The sequence below is a fragment of the Malaclemys terrapin genome, chromosome 7, assembly GCF_027887155.1.
Source record: "Malaclemys terrapin pileata isolate rMalTer1 chromosome 7, rMalTer1.hap1, whole genome shotgun sequence".
Classification (NCBI taxonomy): Eukaryota; Metazoa; Chordata; order Testudines; family Emydidae; genus Malaclemys; species Malaclemys terrapin.
In genome coordinates, this window is record NC_071511.1 from 126,152,977 (window position 1) to 126,171,128 (window position 18,152).

The following is an 18,152-nucleotide window of genomic DNA, read 5'->3' on the forward strand; positions in this document are numbered from 1 at the left end:
AGCCACTTTTAACAATTTAATCTAGAGAGAAGTAATTATCCAAATGGGCCTGGAGCGGTGGCTCAGCCCTCAGATCTCGTTAGAGAGGAACGTGGGTAACCCGGAGCGGCTCTCGCGTCACTTAGACACAGACTGATGGCCTGGAAGAACAGGGGAACGGACCTGTCCAGCCCCAGGGGCTTTCCAGACGCGCTGCCCGGCCGCCACTGGGAGCACGAGCTATTGATCAGTGGACGTGCTGGAGCTGGGGAGAGCTCAGAGGTGGCTGGAGCACTCGCCCTCTGCCCTCCCGCTGCGCTGCGGAGACGGCTGCTCCCTGCCAGGCCGGTCCGTTCGGCGGGACGGGACGGGGCGAAGGGAACGCAATCGAACCGTGCTGGGGCACAGGGGGCTGAGCAGGAGACCCGGGGCGCTCAGGACAGCTGTGGGCAAAGAGGTCCCAGCGCTGGGCTCAGCTGGGCCATGGGCTGGTGCTGCCCTTTAACAGTGACTGGGAGCGAGGGGGCGTTACCCCCCTGCCCCTGGAGGGAGCCAGCAACCGGGCAGGACTCCGCCGGCTCAGTCCCCTGAGGTGGGGGGTCGGAGCTGGGCTCCTGCGGGGGCCATCGGCCCCCACCTCCTACTGGGGCAAGGGGAGGAGCTAGCGGGAAGGCTCCGCCCCGGCAGCCCCTGAGCGGAGGCGGTGGCCCGGGAAGCTGGTTGGGGAAAGCCCTATGGGGGCAGAGTGAGCCAAGGAGGGGCCTCTCCCCCCCCCCGGCCGTGCCCCTGGAAAACGCTGCCTGACCTGGTCTGTGCCCCTGCCTGTCAGTCACTAATAAACCTCCCCTGGCTCCAGGCTGGCGTTTGACCAGCTCTGCCCCCCACTGGCTCATCGCCAATGTGGGACTTGCTAAGCCTGACCCAGACAGGGTCCCTCCGGCCCAGTGGGGTGCTAAGCAGAGGCCTGGGGCACGGGAAGCTGTAAACGTGGGGTGAGGGAATACAGAAAATCCGCAGCAGCCACCGTGAAGACAACGGCTGGAGCAGCTCGGGCCAGCAGAGCTGTCCAATCCATCACGGTCTCAGCCAAGCCCATCCATCTCTGGGAAGATACTGTCCTCGCAGCATCACTGCGATCGGCTCCAGAAGGAAAGTGTCGGGCTGGCACTAGCGGCAGAGAACCCTCTGCACACTGCACGCACAACCCGCACGCTCACGCTCACACTCACACTCACAGCTGGGCTGCAGCTGCCCTCCTCAACGGGACCACACAGCGTTGGGCCCCATCTCTGTGGCGCTGAGCTGGGGACTCTTCCGGGGGTCCTCACAGCTCCCACCCTGCCCCCCGGCTCCCCAAACACCCTGCTCTCTTCCCACCAAAGCTCGGGCTCGCACCGCTGAGAACCATCCACTCCGGAGCCAGCAGCTCGTCCTTGCTCGGAGCTGGGCCCACGGGACATCCACACCAAAGCCTGCTGGAATTGCACACCCGGGCCCCACTCCACACCCGGGCCCCACAGGTCACGATCCCCTCATGTGCCCAAGAGGGTCACTTCCCTGCTTGATTCATGCTCACAGCCCAACCCAAGGAACTCACAGCTACCGTGCAGCCAGACACACTGGCTACATCCAAGGGGAAGGCACTGCAGTGCATGCTCTGATGTCCCCGCCCCGCACCCCAGCAGGTTATGGCAGGTGAGGTTAGCAACGACACTCCGTCCTGGTAGTGTTAAACTGCTCTGGTGACGTGTGAGACCGGAAGGAAGATCTCGCCCACAGCGAAGCCCTAGCACGAGCTGTTGCACGGCTCCGGTAACGCACACTGGCCTGCGCGTGCGCCACAACCCAAGGCTGAGGCCTCGTCCATACACAGAGCCGCTCCCGTTCAATGAGAGGGTTTCAAACTGATTTAGTCAGCGGCCGTGCGGACGCTCTGATTGCTGGTTGAACGGGGCTTAGAGCAGTTTAGCTGAAGAAATTAGGAGCAAAACAAGCCACTCAACCCAAAATCAGTGACACACAGGGGCTTGCATTGGTGCAAGAGTGTGCACACGTGTATTCACAACTGTAACCAACCCCTCCAGATCAGATCAGAGGAGCCAGGACAGACAACGTGAACACCTGCTAATGCTGACGCTGGCTCCACCACGTTCCCCCGTTGGGGCACATTGCCGAGTGCACTGACCCTGCGCGTGAGCCCGCCCCCTCCTCCCGCAGGGCAAACACCTTCTTCGGGAGCCTTTCTCGGGGGCTGCGCTGATGCATTTTCATTTGAAGCAAAGGGCAAATTTACTTAAACGCTCAAACAAACAGAGACGCCTCGGCCTCAGGACGGAAGCTTTCAGGGTCCTGGTAACGAGGCCCCACTTAGCCACAGCCTGCCAGCCCCCACTCACAGCACCGATACTGAGGCCAGCCAATCCCATCCTCCCCAGCCCTGAGAGCACGTCACCCCTCTGCTGTTCCCTCTCCCCCACTATGGACCCTGCGGTGCCCTCCAGGCCACTAAACTTGGGCTGAGAGCTGGTGTGTGCGGCTGTGCCTGGAAGCCAGGTTGGACACATCAGGGGCAGAAGCTCTGCCGGAGGCAGAGAGAGACCAAGGGGCTTTATAAGAACCTAAGAACAGCCAGACTGGGCCAGGCCAATGGTCCGTCTAGCCCAGGATCCCGTCTCTGACAGTGGCCAGTGCCGGGTGCCCCAGAGGGAATGAACAGAACAGGTCAGTTATCGAGCGATCCATCCCGTCATCCACTCCCAGCCGGAGCATGGGGTTGTGTCCCTGTCCATCTTGGCTAATAGCCATTGATAGACTTGTCCTCTGTGAACTTATCTAGTTCTTTTTTGAACCTAGTTATACTTTTGGCCTTCACAACATCCTCTGGCAAGGAGTTCCCCAGGGTGGCTGTGCGTTGGGTGAAGAAATACTTCCTTTTGTTTTAAACCTGCTGCCTATTAATGTCATTGGGTGACCCCTAGTTCTTGTGTTATGAGAAGGAGTAAATAACACTTCCCTATTCACTTCCCTCCACACCAGTCATGATTTTATAGACCTCTGTCATATCCCCCCTTAGTCGCCTCTTTTCCAAGCTGAAAAGTCCCAGTCTTATTAATCTCTCCTCATCTGGAAGCTGTTCCATCCCCTCATCATTTTCATTGCTCTTCTTTGCACCTTTTTTAATTCTAAATTTTTTTATTTTTTTTTGAGACGCGGCGACCAGATCTGCAGGCAGTATTCAAGGTGTGGCCATACCATGGATTTCTATAGGGGCATCATGAGATTTTCTGTCTTCTTATCTATCCCTTTCCTATGGTTCCCGTTGGCGTTTCTGACTGCTGCTGCACATCGAGCCGATGTTTTCAGAGAACGATCCACAATGACTCCGAGATCTCTTGACGGAAGCTGCTTTCCTTATTCTACTAGAGTTCCTTGTTCAGTGTTAGAAGAAAGTGACCTCCCGTGGGATTTGTCACCATTCGCACATGACAAGCTCCACAACGCAGAGAATGACCCTGGTCCAGGAAGGCAGGGGAAGGGGTAACAGCCCCGCCGGGCCGGAGGGGAATCTGGAGGGACTTTTCCATGGAAGGGAGCAGCAGTGTCAGCATGGGGAGATGTGCATGATTAACCCTTTCCTACATCCCCTCCACACACCCAGGGCTTCGTGGGGCTGTGCCTCGGGACCCTCATGCCTGCCCCCTCCAAGGGAATGAATCCAGTGCAAGGAATTAAGATTCACTAAGAAGCCACAAGTGGGTTCAAAGCCACCAACTGGCCCCAGGTTCACATGGACGCAGGGAGCAATCCAGACCCATGGTGCCCGCTAGAGCTGGGGGGTTGTCACGGAGTTTTGGGGGACTCAGGGCCCTGCACCCCCGGCTTCCTGCGATTCACCATGACTCTCAGCCAGCCAGTAAAGCAGAAGGTTTATTTGGATGACAGGAATACAGTCCAAGACAGGTCTTGCAGGCACAGACAACAGGGCCCCCCTCGGGCGCCCTCGGGCAGATCCCATCCTCCAATGCAGACTATCCCAGCACACTCCCCTGTCAGCATTCACAGACCACAGTGAGAACAGGCCCAGTTTGTCACAGGGGTCCAAATCAGGGTGGGGACCTGGGCCCGTCCCTGCCCTCGAGGTTCATGACCCTTCACAGACTCGGCCTGCGTTCCCCGCGTGGGATGAGTGGTGGGCGGACAGATCTCCCTGCGGGGTGCAGGGTCCGTGCTGGGGGTTCTGAGCGCCACAACCCTTCTCCTGCCGCAGCACGGGACAGGGTGGGGTGGGGTGTTCGTGTTTGTTTTAGAGAAGAGTCACGTGGCTAACCCATGTGATTAAAGTGCAGGGTCTGGAGCACCTCCCCACCCCCACGGATTGTCCCAGCAACCAGCCGGCAGATGGATTCATCATCTCCCAAGCACAGCAATTTGTCTTAAACCAAACCACTTCCCCTAATGAACGTACCACTAATGAGCAGAGGCAGCCAGGGGAGGGGTGGGGGGGCTCTCTCCTATCTCCCACATGCACCCCACCCCTGGGATTATAGCATCGTCTGGGCTCATTCAGGGAACGCGGCTGCTTTCCCCTCTGACAGATGGCACAGAACTGGCTCCACAAGCTCCATCCTCTCCGTAGGGCCATATCACCCAGTATGGCCCACCTGGGCACTGTAGGAAAGAGGGAGGCCAGGGGGAGCTGGTGCAGGTGCAGCTGCATCTCCTCGGGGCTTCGGGCAGTGTGGAGGGAGCTGGATCCCGGAGTCACGCGGCAAAGCTGAGGCTGAAAGAATCCGATGCCTTTTGGGGGCTTTTCCCCTTTATTTCTGCATGAATTTTGTGTTCCAGTGACCAAGGGGAAGCTCTGTGCAAGTGAGTCCCAAAACTCAGCTCTGCCAGCACCCCTCAGCCCCCACCTGCTATCCCAGCCCTGGGCTCCCCCAAACACACACAGCTCTGCCGGTGCCCCTCACTCCTGACCCGCAGCCCCCCTTCTAGCCCATCACTTGGGCAGCAGGAGCGCTAGGCCACTGAGACCAGACCGCTCACGTCGTCGGAAGAGCGGCTGGATTCGAGGCCAAGCCGAGTGCCAGCACGCTAACCACTGGCCTCCAAAGCTCCCGCACCGCGTTCTGTGATCCTCGCTGCAGACAGAGCCAAGCATGCAGATCCGGGCTCCCCACACAGGCCCAGAGGCGGGGGGTGGGGAGGGGGTCACCAGAAAACCCCCTCCCCAGCCCATTATGGGCACCTCGCTTGAAGTCACCGTGCCCATGAGTCATGTACCAGTGTCTGCAAAATCAGATGTTTCAACTGCAACCACCAAAGAAACCAGCCTTGCCTCACTCAGCCTCCCAACCGCCTCTGCCCGGGCGTCACCCTGAAAAATCAAATCCGGCTGCAGGCAGGGCCCTGCCAGGACCCCTGCCCCCCACCGCCTGCCCGCTCAGTTCATGCTACTTGTGCCAATTGCTGCACACGCTCCTCGCTGGCTCCCTGGCACGGACCCAGCTGCCTCCGCGTCTGCCGAGCGCCTTGAGGCAGAATCCAGGAATAAAACAAACCCTGCCCAACCCTACCTGCCCCTCCTCCCCGTGGGGCTGAGAGTCCCGGCCTGCGGACACCTCTGGTCCCCACCAGACTCTGGCCTCAATCATGAGGAAACAAACAAAGAAAAGCGCCATCAGATGTCCCAGTGGGACGCAACCGACTCGCTCGGAATGGGCGTGACCAAGCCAGGACAGCAAAGTGGGGAGAGCGACAGAAACCGGTGCAAGGCAAGGGGAGGCAGCAGGCAGGGGGGAGACGTTCTGGCAGCGTTAGCCCCACCCCCTTTCCAAAGGTGCAGCATCCCTTTAAGGCACAGCGCTTTCTCTGCTCCCCTCACAGCACCCGCCAGGGTCTGTCCTAAACGCACAGCCAGGGACGGCCTCCCAGCGCCCCAGGCCCCGCTCTGGGAACGGGACACAACTGTATCTAACACCAAACAAGCGGGGTCCCCCAGGGGCGACAGAGGAGTCACGGGGACGGGGAGGCTGCGGGGCAGGTGATTGAAGAAGGCAGCTGCAGAGGAGAAGGCTCTTGCGCCAGTGCTGGGGAGGCGAGGGCTGGAGGAGAGGAGGGAGGGGGGCAGGGAGGTAGCAGGACAGGTTCTGTTCTCATTCACGGCCGTACAGCCCCGGAGGAGAGCAGGAAGCAGCCCGGGACACTGCCTGGTGCAAAGCCACAGAGGGGTTTAGTTAGGCAGGGCAGGGCTTGAACCAGATCCCAGAGTAAATAGGGAGTCTCAGTGCTATTGCATCCCCTCCTAGGAGCTGCTCCCCTACCGGATAACAGCCTACTACCGCTCCGCACTAGTGGAGTCATTCCCTGCATGCCAGCAGCGGAGGCCGGGGCTGTGGTGCGGAAGCTGCCGGGTTCCAGCCCTGCCGATGATCCTGGCGGGGCGGTTCCAAGGGTTGAGCAGCGGAGTCCCGCGTGCAGAGGGGAAGGGCTCCCCCCGAGCGATGCACTTGGGGAGATTTGAACACTGCCCCAAAAGCGGCCAGACGAGAAAAGGGGGATTCATTTGTGTGCATTTGAGACGAGCTGCCCGACCCCATCTACTCCCCGGACTCTGCAGAGACCCGGCCCCCCTCTGGCGCTAACTTCCCAACCTGCCCCTGAACCTGTCCCGCTGTGGAGCTGCTGCCCACTGGGCTACCCAGATGGACATGTGCCCGGCCAGCCTTATCTCTGGACAGGGCTCTGCCCCTGCCCCCGGGCACAGGAAACCTCCAGCCTGCTGGAATGGGGGAGGGTCACTTAGCCACGGGGAGATTCCATCTGCACCTGGTGGGGTCAACGCAGCCCCCCCGCCCCCCAGCCACTGCTCTCCTCTGGGACGCAGCATTGGGGGTGTTTGGCAGAACCGCCACCACCACACATGCGCACACCCCCCCGTGCATCCAACACCCCACCACGCACACGCACACACACACGTCACCCCAGCATGCACCCAACACACCGCCAGACACACACCCCACAGCAAACACCCCGCCACAGGCAGACCACCCCTTCCTGCGCCCACACATGCGCATGACCACACCCCACCACACCCCACACCCTGCCACACACACAACTGGCCCCCTGCCTCTCTCTTGTTATTCTCGCCCAGGGGGCCCCATTCATCAAGCCACGTGCCTGCTCTGCTAGCGCCTTTGGGATCCTGGGCAGAAAGCACCCCCGCATTACAAACAGGGAAACTGAGGCACAGAGACAACGCATCACACAGCCAATCAGCAGCAAAGTACAGAAGAAAACCCAGCTCTCCCCACTCGACCAGAGGCAGAGCTCTACTGATGTGGGTCACTGATGATCTAATCTGGGTCTTTGGAACGTGGTCAGGCCAGGGGCACAGGCATTGGCCCGTGGTTTGCAATGAAGCCCAGAGGATCCTTAAAGGGGTGATATCCACAAGGTGATTCTCCCGCTGCCTGCTGATGAGGTTCCTCTAGCTAGAGGGGAGGTGGAGAAAACAGCTGTCGCGGAGTGTGGGGGACTCAGGGCCCTGTACCCCCGGCTTCCTGCGATTCACCATGACTCTCAGCCAGCCAGTAAAGTGGAAGGTTTATTGGATAACAGGAACACAGTCTACAGCAGAGCTTGTAGATACAACCAGGATCCCTCAATCAAGTCCTCTTGGGGAGTGCAGGGAGCTTAGACCCCAGCTTGGGGTTCCCTGTGTTGCACCTCCCAGCCCAAAACTGAAGAACTCCCAAAACCCTCCAGCAGCTCTCTCCCCATTCCCCTCTGCTCCTCCTCTCCTTTGTTCCTCTCCCGGGCAGAAGGTGTCACTTCTCCCACCCCCCTTCCTGGCTCAGGTTACAGCTCAGGTAGTTCAATGTAACTCCCAGGCTACATTCCCAGGTCAAATCCGCCCCGCTCCCTGCGCCGTCACAATAGCATTGTGAACTGGCTAGTGTGCGAGTGTCCCCCCCCCCCCCCCCGGCCTGTCCATGAGCAGTCTCTAGAGGATAGAATTACTCCACTGTGTGTCAGAAGCCCTATACTGCTAACAGCTAGTGGAGATTTTTCTTTAGGGGAGGATCTGAGTTTATTACCTCTGTTACCAGTTGGTAAGACTAGAGTGATGAACAAATGAGCCAGGTCTGGGATGAGATCTGCCTCACACCCGGGTGTGTGTTTGCAGCAAATACCTTGCAGTGGACAAGGGGGCATATTTGTTTTTGTCTTATATTAGGGACTAACCTATAACTCATGCGTGAGAGATGCGTGGTCAGCATTCCTAGCACAAACCCAATTATCCCAGCTCCTCTGCTCAGAAACATTTCCGGGGGGGGCTGAGGAGCGCCGCCTTAGCCTTCGGTTTTGTTTCGTACTGGGTTTTTTAAACTACCTCTCTGCGGGCGCTGAGACCTGGGCCAGACGTTGCACCCTTACTCCGTTACTAACTACAGTTTTCGTTCCCACTAGGTGATGGGCAGAAATGCTAAGATTGTACTGAGTCTCTGCATCTGTCCTGGGTACAGAGGGAAAGAACCGTATGTTTTTATAGGGCCAGAAGGATCCCGAACCACTCTGCAAGCTGTTTCTCTGGCGAGTGCTCATCAACCACGCCAAGGCACCTGCCTGTGTGGTGGAACACAACAGCCGCTCAATGCCTGCAACATGCCAACAGCTGGTAGCAAGGGAGATGGGCCCATCGAATCCACAGTAGGTAGAATGTAGGTACCAGAGCTGGAATTTCCCAAGACACCGGAGCGAATTCCCTGATCCTTCTGAAAGGGAACACGGGAATTTTAACGGCCACTAGGGCTCAGGACAGGGCTCAGGGCTCTGCCTGAAGGAAAGGGGAGTGTCGCCTACTAACAGCGACGGGAACCTCCTGAGAGTCTGGGGGTGGTGTGAAGGGGAGCACACCCGTCTGCCCCAGAACCACAAACCAGTGTGCGGACCTAGAGTGGTGCTGGAGGGAAAAAGCCACGTTCACAGCCCACGTGTGGGATACTCCACTGGGACAAACAGGGACAGGGTCCAGCAGGGAGAGCTCAGTGGTTTGAGCACTGGCCTGCTAAACCCAGGGTTGTGAGTTCAATCCTTGAGGGAGCCACTTAGGGATCTGGGGCAAAAATCTATCTGGGGATTGGTCCTGCTTTGTGCAGGGGGTTGGACTAGATACCTCCTGAGGTCCCTTCCAACCCTGATCTTTTATGATATAAGATTCATTCTGCTGGGCTGTTCTAGCCTCTAGCCCCAGAAATGGGGCATCCGGGAAAGCTGATGCATGCACCGGTAACTGTCCCCTCCCGGAGGGGATATGGGCATGCCAGTGAGAAGGACACACCTTTCCAGTCCCAGGGCAGCGCTCGGCGCTCAGATCACATTTCTCCCCAGCCACAGGCTGTGTCTGAAGAGATCCCTCAACACCAGCGTGGTCAGCCTGCAAAGAATCACTCCTGTTGCCAGCGGGGTTGTAGGAACAATGTCATTTATAGATGGCTTTTATTTGCTGCTAGCATCATCTAAAGATCCCAGAAACGGACCGTTTTCATTAAATGTCTCTCATACACACGACATACCCACCGCACATGCAGACATACAGAGCCCACTAGACACCCCCATGCCCAACACGCACAGAGCGTGTGCTCATGTCCCCAGCACACACCACACACACGGGTACACACGCTTGCACACGGCTGCTGGGGTGCAGAGGGTTAAGGCTGGCAGAGGCTCGCTGCAAAGGACAGAGCAGGTTTAGCATCCAGGCGTTGCTCTGTGCTGTCTATACAGAGCAATTTTCATAAGCTCTTTAAATTCAAAATCAATGACCCACTGCTGCAGGCACAACGGGACTCCACTCTCTGCACAGCACGGCGCCCCCTCCGCGCCAGAGAGGGGGAGGGACGGAAAAACCTCCCCCCCCTGCGATCTCACAGGGGGCAGGTTAGCCAGCTTCTCCATGCAGCCAGGGCTGGGGCGGGCAGCACGCCCCTCCACCCTGCGAGTGCCACATCCTTTGCCCCCTGGGGGGGGGGGGGCGGGGGGGCCACTCGCAGTGCCAGGTGCTGGGTATCGCTCCGGTGGCAGCAGGCAGAGGAGGCGCTGTCCACGTGCCATTTCGGCCGGTGCAGCACAGAGGCTGTGAAGCCTTTCCAAGTAAACGGTCTCGGTCGCTGTCTTGCGGCTGGCGGGAGGCGCCCCCGGGTCACCTCTCGAGGGGGACAAAGCGGAAGAGGCCTGGATGAAGAGCCGTAAAGAGGGCAGAGCAGTCAAGCCCTAGACTAGACCTTGCTGACTCATGAATCCGAAGCACGTTGGTTTTTAAACTTCTAAACACCCACGGTGCAGCTCATCTAAGCCCAGGAATAAACTAACCTCAGGGTGACCCTGGAGGCCCCACCTACACGATAACCCAGCCAGGGCACTGTACATGGGACCTTCCCATGTCCCCACAGCTGGGTTAGAGCCTGACAGTCCCAGGCTTTATCCCCGGTGCAGGGATGTGGTCTACACCGAACTGGGTTTTAACTGGGTCCCCACCCCCTCCACTACAGCTGTCGATTACACAAGGCCACGTAAAACCCCGCGTCTTCTTGGGACCTAGCGACGTCCTCCGTGTTCTGCACCTTTACGTTTCTACCAACTTGCCATCTGCAGAGGCAGCTGTGTGTTGGGGAGGCCAAGGGGATGCACACACCGTGCTCTCTCCTGGTGACTCTACTGTCCATCTAAATCATGTGACTCGGCCTAAATGCTGCTGTTGGCCTGGGGAATAAACACAGAGCAGCGAGCCCTGCAGAATCACAGGGGCAGTAAAAGGGATGGCCTGACCTGGGACGGCACCACTCCACCGAGCAAACTAACCACTCGCCTAGAGCAGAGACCGGTCACTGGATGAGTGAGCAAGGTTGCAAAGCAGGGGCGTTTCTAAGCTGCCCTGGGGCAGCAGTGGAAAGCAGAGGCATGGGAAGGCTGAACTGACCAGCTTTGTCCGTGCCATAGTTCCACTGTCCCCAGCATAAAGCAGCTTCTCTTTGCTGACGTTCTAAGGAGCAAAGTTCACCACAAAATGCACCTGAGTCTTTGTACCCAGTTTGAAAGGCTGATGGAGGGGGAGCTGGCGGGGAAAAGGCAGGCCTGTGGCAGGGCTCAGCAGGCGGCGGCCAGCTCTAAGTTAAAGCTGGACCTGCGTTCTCATTAGCAGCCGTGAAACACGATCTGGGGACGATCAGTCACTTCCCCGCTCTGTGCCTCGGTTTCCCCCTCACAACACTGGGATAACGAGACTGCCCAGCTTCCCAGGGGGGTCATGGGGCTTCTGGAAACACTGAAGTCTGGCTGGAAGACGCTGTCTGAACTACAGAGTGTTCTTCCAGTCAGGGCTCTGCTACGGGGACTTGCTGACAGCCAAGTCCCAGGGAAAGATCTCAGCACGCGAGAGACCGGAGTTTATTTTTAACTGAGGTTTGATTTAAATCCATACGGACACTGTGAAGTTCCCAGAGAAGCTGAAAGTTGTGTGGGTTTCAAGTTCCTACACGGCTCAAAAATATCTTCCTTTCAGCACATCTCCGCCGGCAAAGCCGCTCTCCCCACACGCATAACACTGCTCAGCAAACTGGAGGGGGCTGGGGGGAGGCTCAACTCCCACAGGCCTCTGGAAACTCACAGTCAAGGCCTGAAATTCACCCCACTGCGTGGCAGGAAAAGGCGCATAACGGGGATCTAGCTATCTACGAGGGACGACCCCCTCGCCCCAGGATCTGACCATCACTTGGTATAAATGGATTCATCTCCACCGCCATCCCCAGGAAGCATGTCAGGAGCATTAATCCCATTTCACAGAGAGGACAATCAAGGCCCAGAGAAATCATCCATTACACAGGGGGCATGTGAACCCAGAGCTCCTGCCGCCCAGTCCAGCATCTTCACCACAGGACCATCCTTCCTAAGGAGCAAACGTGCCGCGAGGACAATGGAATTCATCACACAGAGTGCATTAGGCCGCACTCCGGATTTCCTGGGGGGCGGCTGTGTTTAAATCCGAGCCCCCAGTGGTATCAGAATGGCAGCTACCCTGAGCCCTGTGACTGGAGAGGGACCTCAGGCAGGTAGGCTATTAACTGCAGCTTGCCCCCGGGGCCCAACTCCCATGCCGTGCATCTAGCCCTGGCAAGAGCAGGTGGCACGCACGGCCAAGCTGATCTGGGCTCTGAGGAGGAATAGAGTATACCTGGCCAGGGGGGCTGCACCGCCGGGCACCTGAGAACAACACCCCTGTCTCTGGAGGAAGGCAGAGAGCACCTGGTGGAGGAGACAGCCCCTGCCAACGCCACCCCCTGCACAATCCCCGCGCTGGCAGAGCGGGGACAGCCGGGTTCCTGCCAGAGGAGGGGAATTCCCTCGCTGCCCTGGATGCAATGGGCGAGGCTGGAGAGACCTGGGGGCCTGGCACTGGGGCAGGAAGAGCAATACAGAGCAAGGGGAAAATCCCTCCCTGGTGTAACGTCACCGGAGACCCGCCAGGGACGGAGTCCGGTCCAGGGGGCAGCTGCTCCCCCAGGGACGTTCCATATGCAGGCGGTTCTTGGCAGACACCGGGAGGGCACACGGAGGAATCAAAGATGGCTCAAGGAGCGATGCAAGCGGCAGCTCTGCCCTACGTGCCTTAGCCACCCGACTTCCCGCCAACCCCGGCCCCACCTGGCAGCAGCAGGACAGGGTCCTTTCTCCCTGGGGCAGCTCCCACGTCTCTGGGAGGAAGACAGGGTCCAGCTAGCGCAGTGCCCTGGCTCCGCTGCACAGGGACTAGGGGAAGAACTCTTCTGGCCAGCATCAAAGGAGCAGGCGAGCCCCAAACCAGCCAGGCCACGGGTCCTTCCCCAGCCCCGGGGGTGCCACCGGCAACAACTCCCCCACTCGCACAGACCCAGCCGCCTGGGAATCGCCCCTTACACACACACACACCAGCGACACACACACACACACACCAGCAACACACACACACACACACACACCAGCAACTGTCACTAGCCTATTTTCCAGGCTGCAACTTCAGGACACATCATGTGGAAGCAGAAACCTTCTCCCATTCCCATCCCCAATCCCTCCCCATGGCCAAGTGACCAGAGCCCGGGGCGGGGGGGCGGGGGGCGGGCCCCCCCTTCTCCTAGAGTAACTTTGTGTAGGACAAAGAGGCAGAGGCGGGGGGGGGGGTGTCACAGGGAACACCCTGGGGGGGTGGAGGGAAGGGTCCTGCTGGGAAGCACCTGCCCTGGCAGTCTTGGGGGGCTGGAGACCCGGCTGCGCCCCGCACCGTGCTGCTAAGCGGATGCTGCACCTCCGCCCCCCCCCGCCGGGCAGGACTCACCCGTCAGCTGGTCGTAGGAGCCGTCCAGGTCCCTGGACTCTGCCAGACTCTCCTTCCTGCCCTGGCTCCGCATCGTCCCGAGTCCGGCGCGAGGCTGGGACAGAGCCCGGCGGCCCCGCTCTGCCTGCGGGCGGGGGGGCTGGGCGAGCCGGCGGGGAGGGGGGAGCTCAGGGATGGAAAGGAGCTGCGGGGGGGCTGCGGGATGGAAGGGGGCAGGGGCTGCGGGGGGCGGTAGGGGACAGGGGATATGGGGCTGGGGATGCTCGGGGGAGAGGGGGCTGCTGAGGGTGGAAGGGGGGAGAGGGGGCTGCTGGGGGTGGGAGGGGGCAGGGGCTGCTGCGGGGCGATAGGGGGCAGGGGATATGGGGCCGGGGCTGCTCGGGGGAGAGGGGGCTGGAAAGGGCTGGGGCAGGAGCTCCGGGGGGCTCAGGGGCTCCGATGGGTGGGGGGGCGGGCTGTGGCTTCTCCCGGAGGCTGCGGGGGGCTCCCGGGGGACCCGGCAGCCGGGGGCTCGGGGGCTGATGCGGTGCCTCGCCCGCCTCCTGTCCCGGGGCTGCCCCCGAGCCCCCCGCCCAGGGGCCCCGGCTCGGTGCGCGGCGCGGGGGGACTCGCCTCTCGGAGCCCGGCTGCGGGGCGCCAGCAGCAGGTGAGGAGCCGGGTGCAGCCCAGCCGCGTCTTGCCGCCGCCGCCGCTTCTCCTCCCCCTCGGCTCCGCACGCAGCCTCCGCGCTCCGCCCGGCCCCGCCCGCGCCGCTCCGGGGCTGCTCCGGAGGGGAAACTGAGGCACGGCTGGGGATGGGGGATTTGCACTCACACGGGGGTGCAAAGCGCCCCCGCCAAACACGTGTGCTTCTGGCCAGAGCCCCCGCCCCTGTGCAAGGCCAGCGCTGACCCCTCCCGGGCATGCAAACGTGTGTGCACCCAGCGCACAAACATGCCCATACGCCCACCCCGGGCCGGCCCTAGGCCAAACGGCACCCCAAGCAAGGAGGGTCTTCGATGCTCCCCTACATTCGTTAAACTTCTAAACACCTTATTTTTGTATTGCATTTGTTGCCCATTTCACAACATTGGTGCACGATTTGCACGCGTGATTTATCCCTGTCATGTACGATGATCAATTTGCACGCTAGGATCTGTACAACAAAAACAGCACCCCAAGCCTGGCACCCTAGATGGTCTCTGGGTTGCCTACCCTAAATCCAGCCCTGCACACACGTGCAAACATATATGCACCCACATGCACTTCCAAACGTGACGAGCAAATCCATATGCTTGTGCCATGACCACCCGCTCCAGACCGCGGCGCTGCACCCCCCTGGCGACAGCGTGAGCGAATGCACCGCGCCTGGCAGGTTTCAGTGGTGGCGTTCAGTGCCCTGGGGGCTGGGCACACACCACGGTGATGAACGTGCTCTGAGAAGCCAGGCAGGACTCTGGGTGGCGCCAGTTGCTGGCAGGGGAAGAAGCCGGGAACCCGGACAGCTGGGAAGCCGCTGGCACGCTGAGGTCACCGCTCTGACAGGGAGCAGCCCAAGGAGACAGGGGCTACCCAGCGCCCCAAGGGACTGGCCCAGAGCGCAGCGCAGACCAGCCACTCGCAGCAGTGGATGTCAAGAGCGACCTGGTCCATTGTCCCCCTCCTTTCTCACGCCAACCCTAGGCAGCGTGGCCAGCTGGCACGAGGGAGCGACTGGTGTGACGGGCTGGACGCACAAGCAGCCGTGGGTGTGGCTGGATTCAGGGCCAATCTGGCAGCCACGCAGAGGGCACCAGGCCGGGTTACTGGTGCTTAGGCGCCTGCCCTTTGGGCTAGTGGCAAACGGGCAGCCCCACCCTGCTAGAGCACCGAGGCTGGGTCTCCGGTGTCCTGGCCAGATAGGGCTCTGCGCAGAAAGGCGCCCCCAGAAGAGTGGGTGTTACACGGGGCCTCAGAGGCGGCAGGCCAGGGCAGACACACAAGGTGCTGAGGGGGCTCACAGCTTGACTAACCTGCCCCCCCCCCCCGTGCAGCCGCTAGAGACACCGTGCTGGGATTTGTGGAACTGGGGCAGGACGCAGGGCGTTTAGCAGTGCCAGACAGCAAGCTGGTCATGCCAAATGGCACCCAAGAGCCTGCTCCCTCTTCCCACAGCGCAGCTGCGCCGTCTGGGGCCGACACGTGTTAGCTCCCAGACGTGAAGCATGGTTGGGAAGCGTCCCGAAGCAAACCAGGGTGCTGCAAGGATTCATTAGAGAGAGCACTGCCCTTTGAATCACCTGGGAGCAGGCATGGTGCGAAGTAGCTTTCATAGGAGACATAAATCCAGCGGGCAACGTTGCTGTACACTGTTAAACGGCTGAGGTTCTACCCCAGAGGTGGCTGCATTCCAGGGACTGCCGGTAAAGCGATCGCTGGGCACGTGACTCGTAAGGCACTTTGGGATGAAAGGTGCTAGAGGAAGAGACGTTATTGGCACTGCAGAGGTTTCTCCGGCCCTCACTTTGTGCACGGACGCTGCTGCCTCTTCTCCCCTCCCCCCGCCCCACACGACTTCATTCACTAGTGTCTCTGCATTCGGTGCTGGCAGCGCCTGGTTCAGGTTGACAGGGGCCGCACCGATCAATGCGTCACTTGTATTCGGGTTCTTGCTGATTTTCAGTGGCAGGGAAGAGATTGCGCAAAGCCCAGTGGAAGATCAAACGCAGTGACACAATTTGCTCATTTGCATTTACTTTTGGCGGGTGGCTTTATAAGCAGCCCCCCACCCCTCGGGGTTAACGCGCGTGGAAGGGGACGAGACGGCAGCTTTGCGAGAACACGGGTTGAGCCTCCCTGGGACACGAGCCAGCGGCTTACTGGCCCCAGCACGCCCAGACCTTCTCTGCGTGCCGAGCGATGGGCTCCTCCCCAGCTCCAGCTACTCTCAGCTCCTTCCCTCCCTCACGCAGGGCACCCGTTGCACCGTGCAGATGGAAGAACGCAGGGGGTGACTTGCAGACACAGGGGTTGCTGGGGGCTAGCCCAGTGCTGGGCAGAGAGAGAACAGGCCAGGGGCGGGCGGTCACTCAGCCAGGTCTGTGCCTTCTGTCCTGGAAGCCCTGATGTGGAGCAGAAGAGAAGTTGGACACCCCCATGACAGATTCCCAAGGACTGCAGGGTGCAGGGCTCTGAGGCCGTGTCTCAGCTGCCCAAGTGAAGCAGCAAACCCGGCTTTGGGGAACTGCTTAGCAACTGATTGGAGCTAAAAATAAGAGCCATTTACTGAATCACCAGAGAAATGCTTCAGAACTGCTTGGAAAACACGTCCCCCCGAACCCCTCCCTGAGCTCTGACCTCACCTGGGGAGCCCACGTGGACAGGCCAGCAGCCGAGAGATGCTCAGGCCAGCTTGAGAAATGGCCTTGTTAATTCAGCCTGATGGGGGCTAATTGACCAGAGGGGGGAGCAGCGCTGGCCTGAGGCGTCCAGGGTTTAGGCCTGAGGGATCTACAGTCGTCCCCATCTCCCCTTCAGAACACTGCCTCCCCCTCCAGCTTGCCACCCCCGCTTTCGGTCCCCAATCCTCTCTTTGGCCTCCTCTCCCCTCGGGAACTACAGCAAGGGCCCCCCCCAACAGCGAGCGCCGTAGCGCAGACAGAGCACTGGAGAGCTCACCGCCAAGTCAGTCAAAGCCACCTGGCGGGCGTCTTATTCTCGCCACATGCCAATAGCCAGCATCTAAGCCGAACGCAGGGGGTTGCTGCGTGCAAAGCCCGGCCAGCGTCGGGCTCAGGGGAGCCCCCCCTTATACACTAAGACACCAGACCTCACCCCAGCTCTCGCGCCTGTGTTCCTCTGGGGCATGTGGCTCCGGGTCACCGCAAGGAACAGCCCCTCGCAGCTGACCCGACTGACACAACTCGCCCGTGGCCTGCAGCGGATTCTTGGTGGCGCTGCTCGGCCCAGCCTCCTGTTTTACAATCGTTTCGCTCTGGCGCACCCAGTCCCTTTGATGGTTAGTGGGAGGGTTATTCATTTGTGGTTTCTCCCTCATTTATCAACAGCGACTCCTGTGTGCTAGGCTCCAGCAGCGAGCGAGCGACAGGCAGCTCCTTCTTCGGAGTCGGGAATGTCACAAAGCGCCAGCTCAGAAAATCTCCCTCCCGCCCCCCTTTGAAGCATCTTTGGCTCCAAAGGAAGAGCCGTGCCGCCTGTTTGCCGCCCCGCCCGGGGAGTGAGCAGATGGAAATGGAAATGAGAGAGGTGGAACCAGCCCTCGGCAGCGAGAGTTTGGTTAAACGCAGCTCGCAGCAGGGCCAGAACGAGCCAGGAACAAGCGAGGGGCCAGGTGGGCGGCCCCGATCCGGGCGCATTAGCAGCGTCCTGGGGGGCAACGGGCAGAGTGGAGAGGAGGGGGAGCTCATGGGTCAGGATCGCTTTGCACTGGCAGGGCTGGGGGCAGGGGAGACGGACGGGAATGGAACAGGAAGAGGTAAGTAGGCCAGTGCTGAGATGCACCAGCAGAGCTGGATGGGGACTCAGGCCTGGACTAGAAGGGGACTGTGGGGGCTGCGGCCGGCGTTCAGGCCTGAAATTACAGGCTGGCACTGCAAAGGGGACTCAAGACACACTGAAAGAGCAGGAACCCAGGACGGGGCTGCAGGTCAGGACTACACTACAAGAAGGATGTGGAAAAATTGGAAAGAGTCCAGCGGAGGGCAATAAAAGTGATTAGGGGGCTGGGGCACATGACTTACGAGGAGAGGCTGAGGGAACTGGGATTGTTTAGTCTCCAGAAGAGAAGAATGAGGGGGGATTTGATAGCTGCTTTCAACTACCTGAA

The 18,152-nt window shown here is 60.0% G+C and overlaps 1 protein-coding gene across 2 annotated transcripts in view; it reads right to left on the reverse strand.

Annotated features, from left to right (window-relative positions):
- Positions 1–13,471, reverse strand: part of KCNIP2 (potassium voltage-gated channel interacting protein 2) — a 119,821-nt gene extending 106,350 nt beyond the window's left edge. For both annotated transcript variants that reach the window (XM_054035658.1, XM_054035654.1), the window contains exon 1: positions 13,349–13,471. In XM_054035658.1, the coding sequence (XP_053891633.1) occupies positions 13,349–13,421 (73 nt within the window). In that variant the 5' untranslated portion in view covers positions 13,422–13,471. The remainder of the gene's footprint in view (positions 1–13,348) is intronic.
- Positions 13,472–18,152: the final 4,681 nt, after the last annotated feature.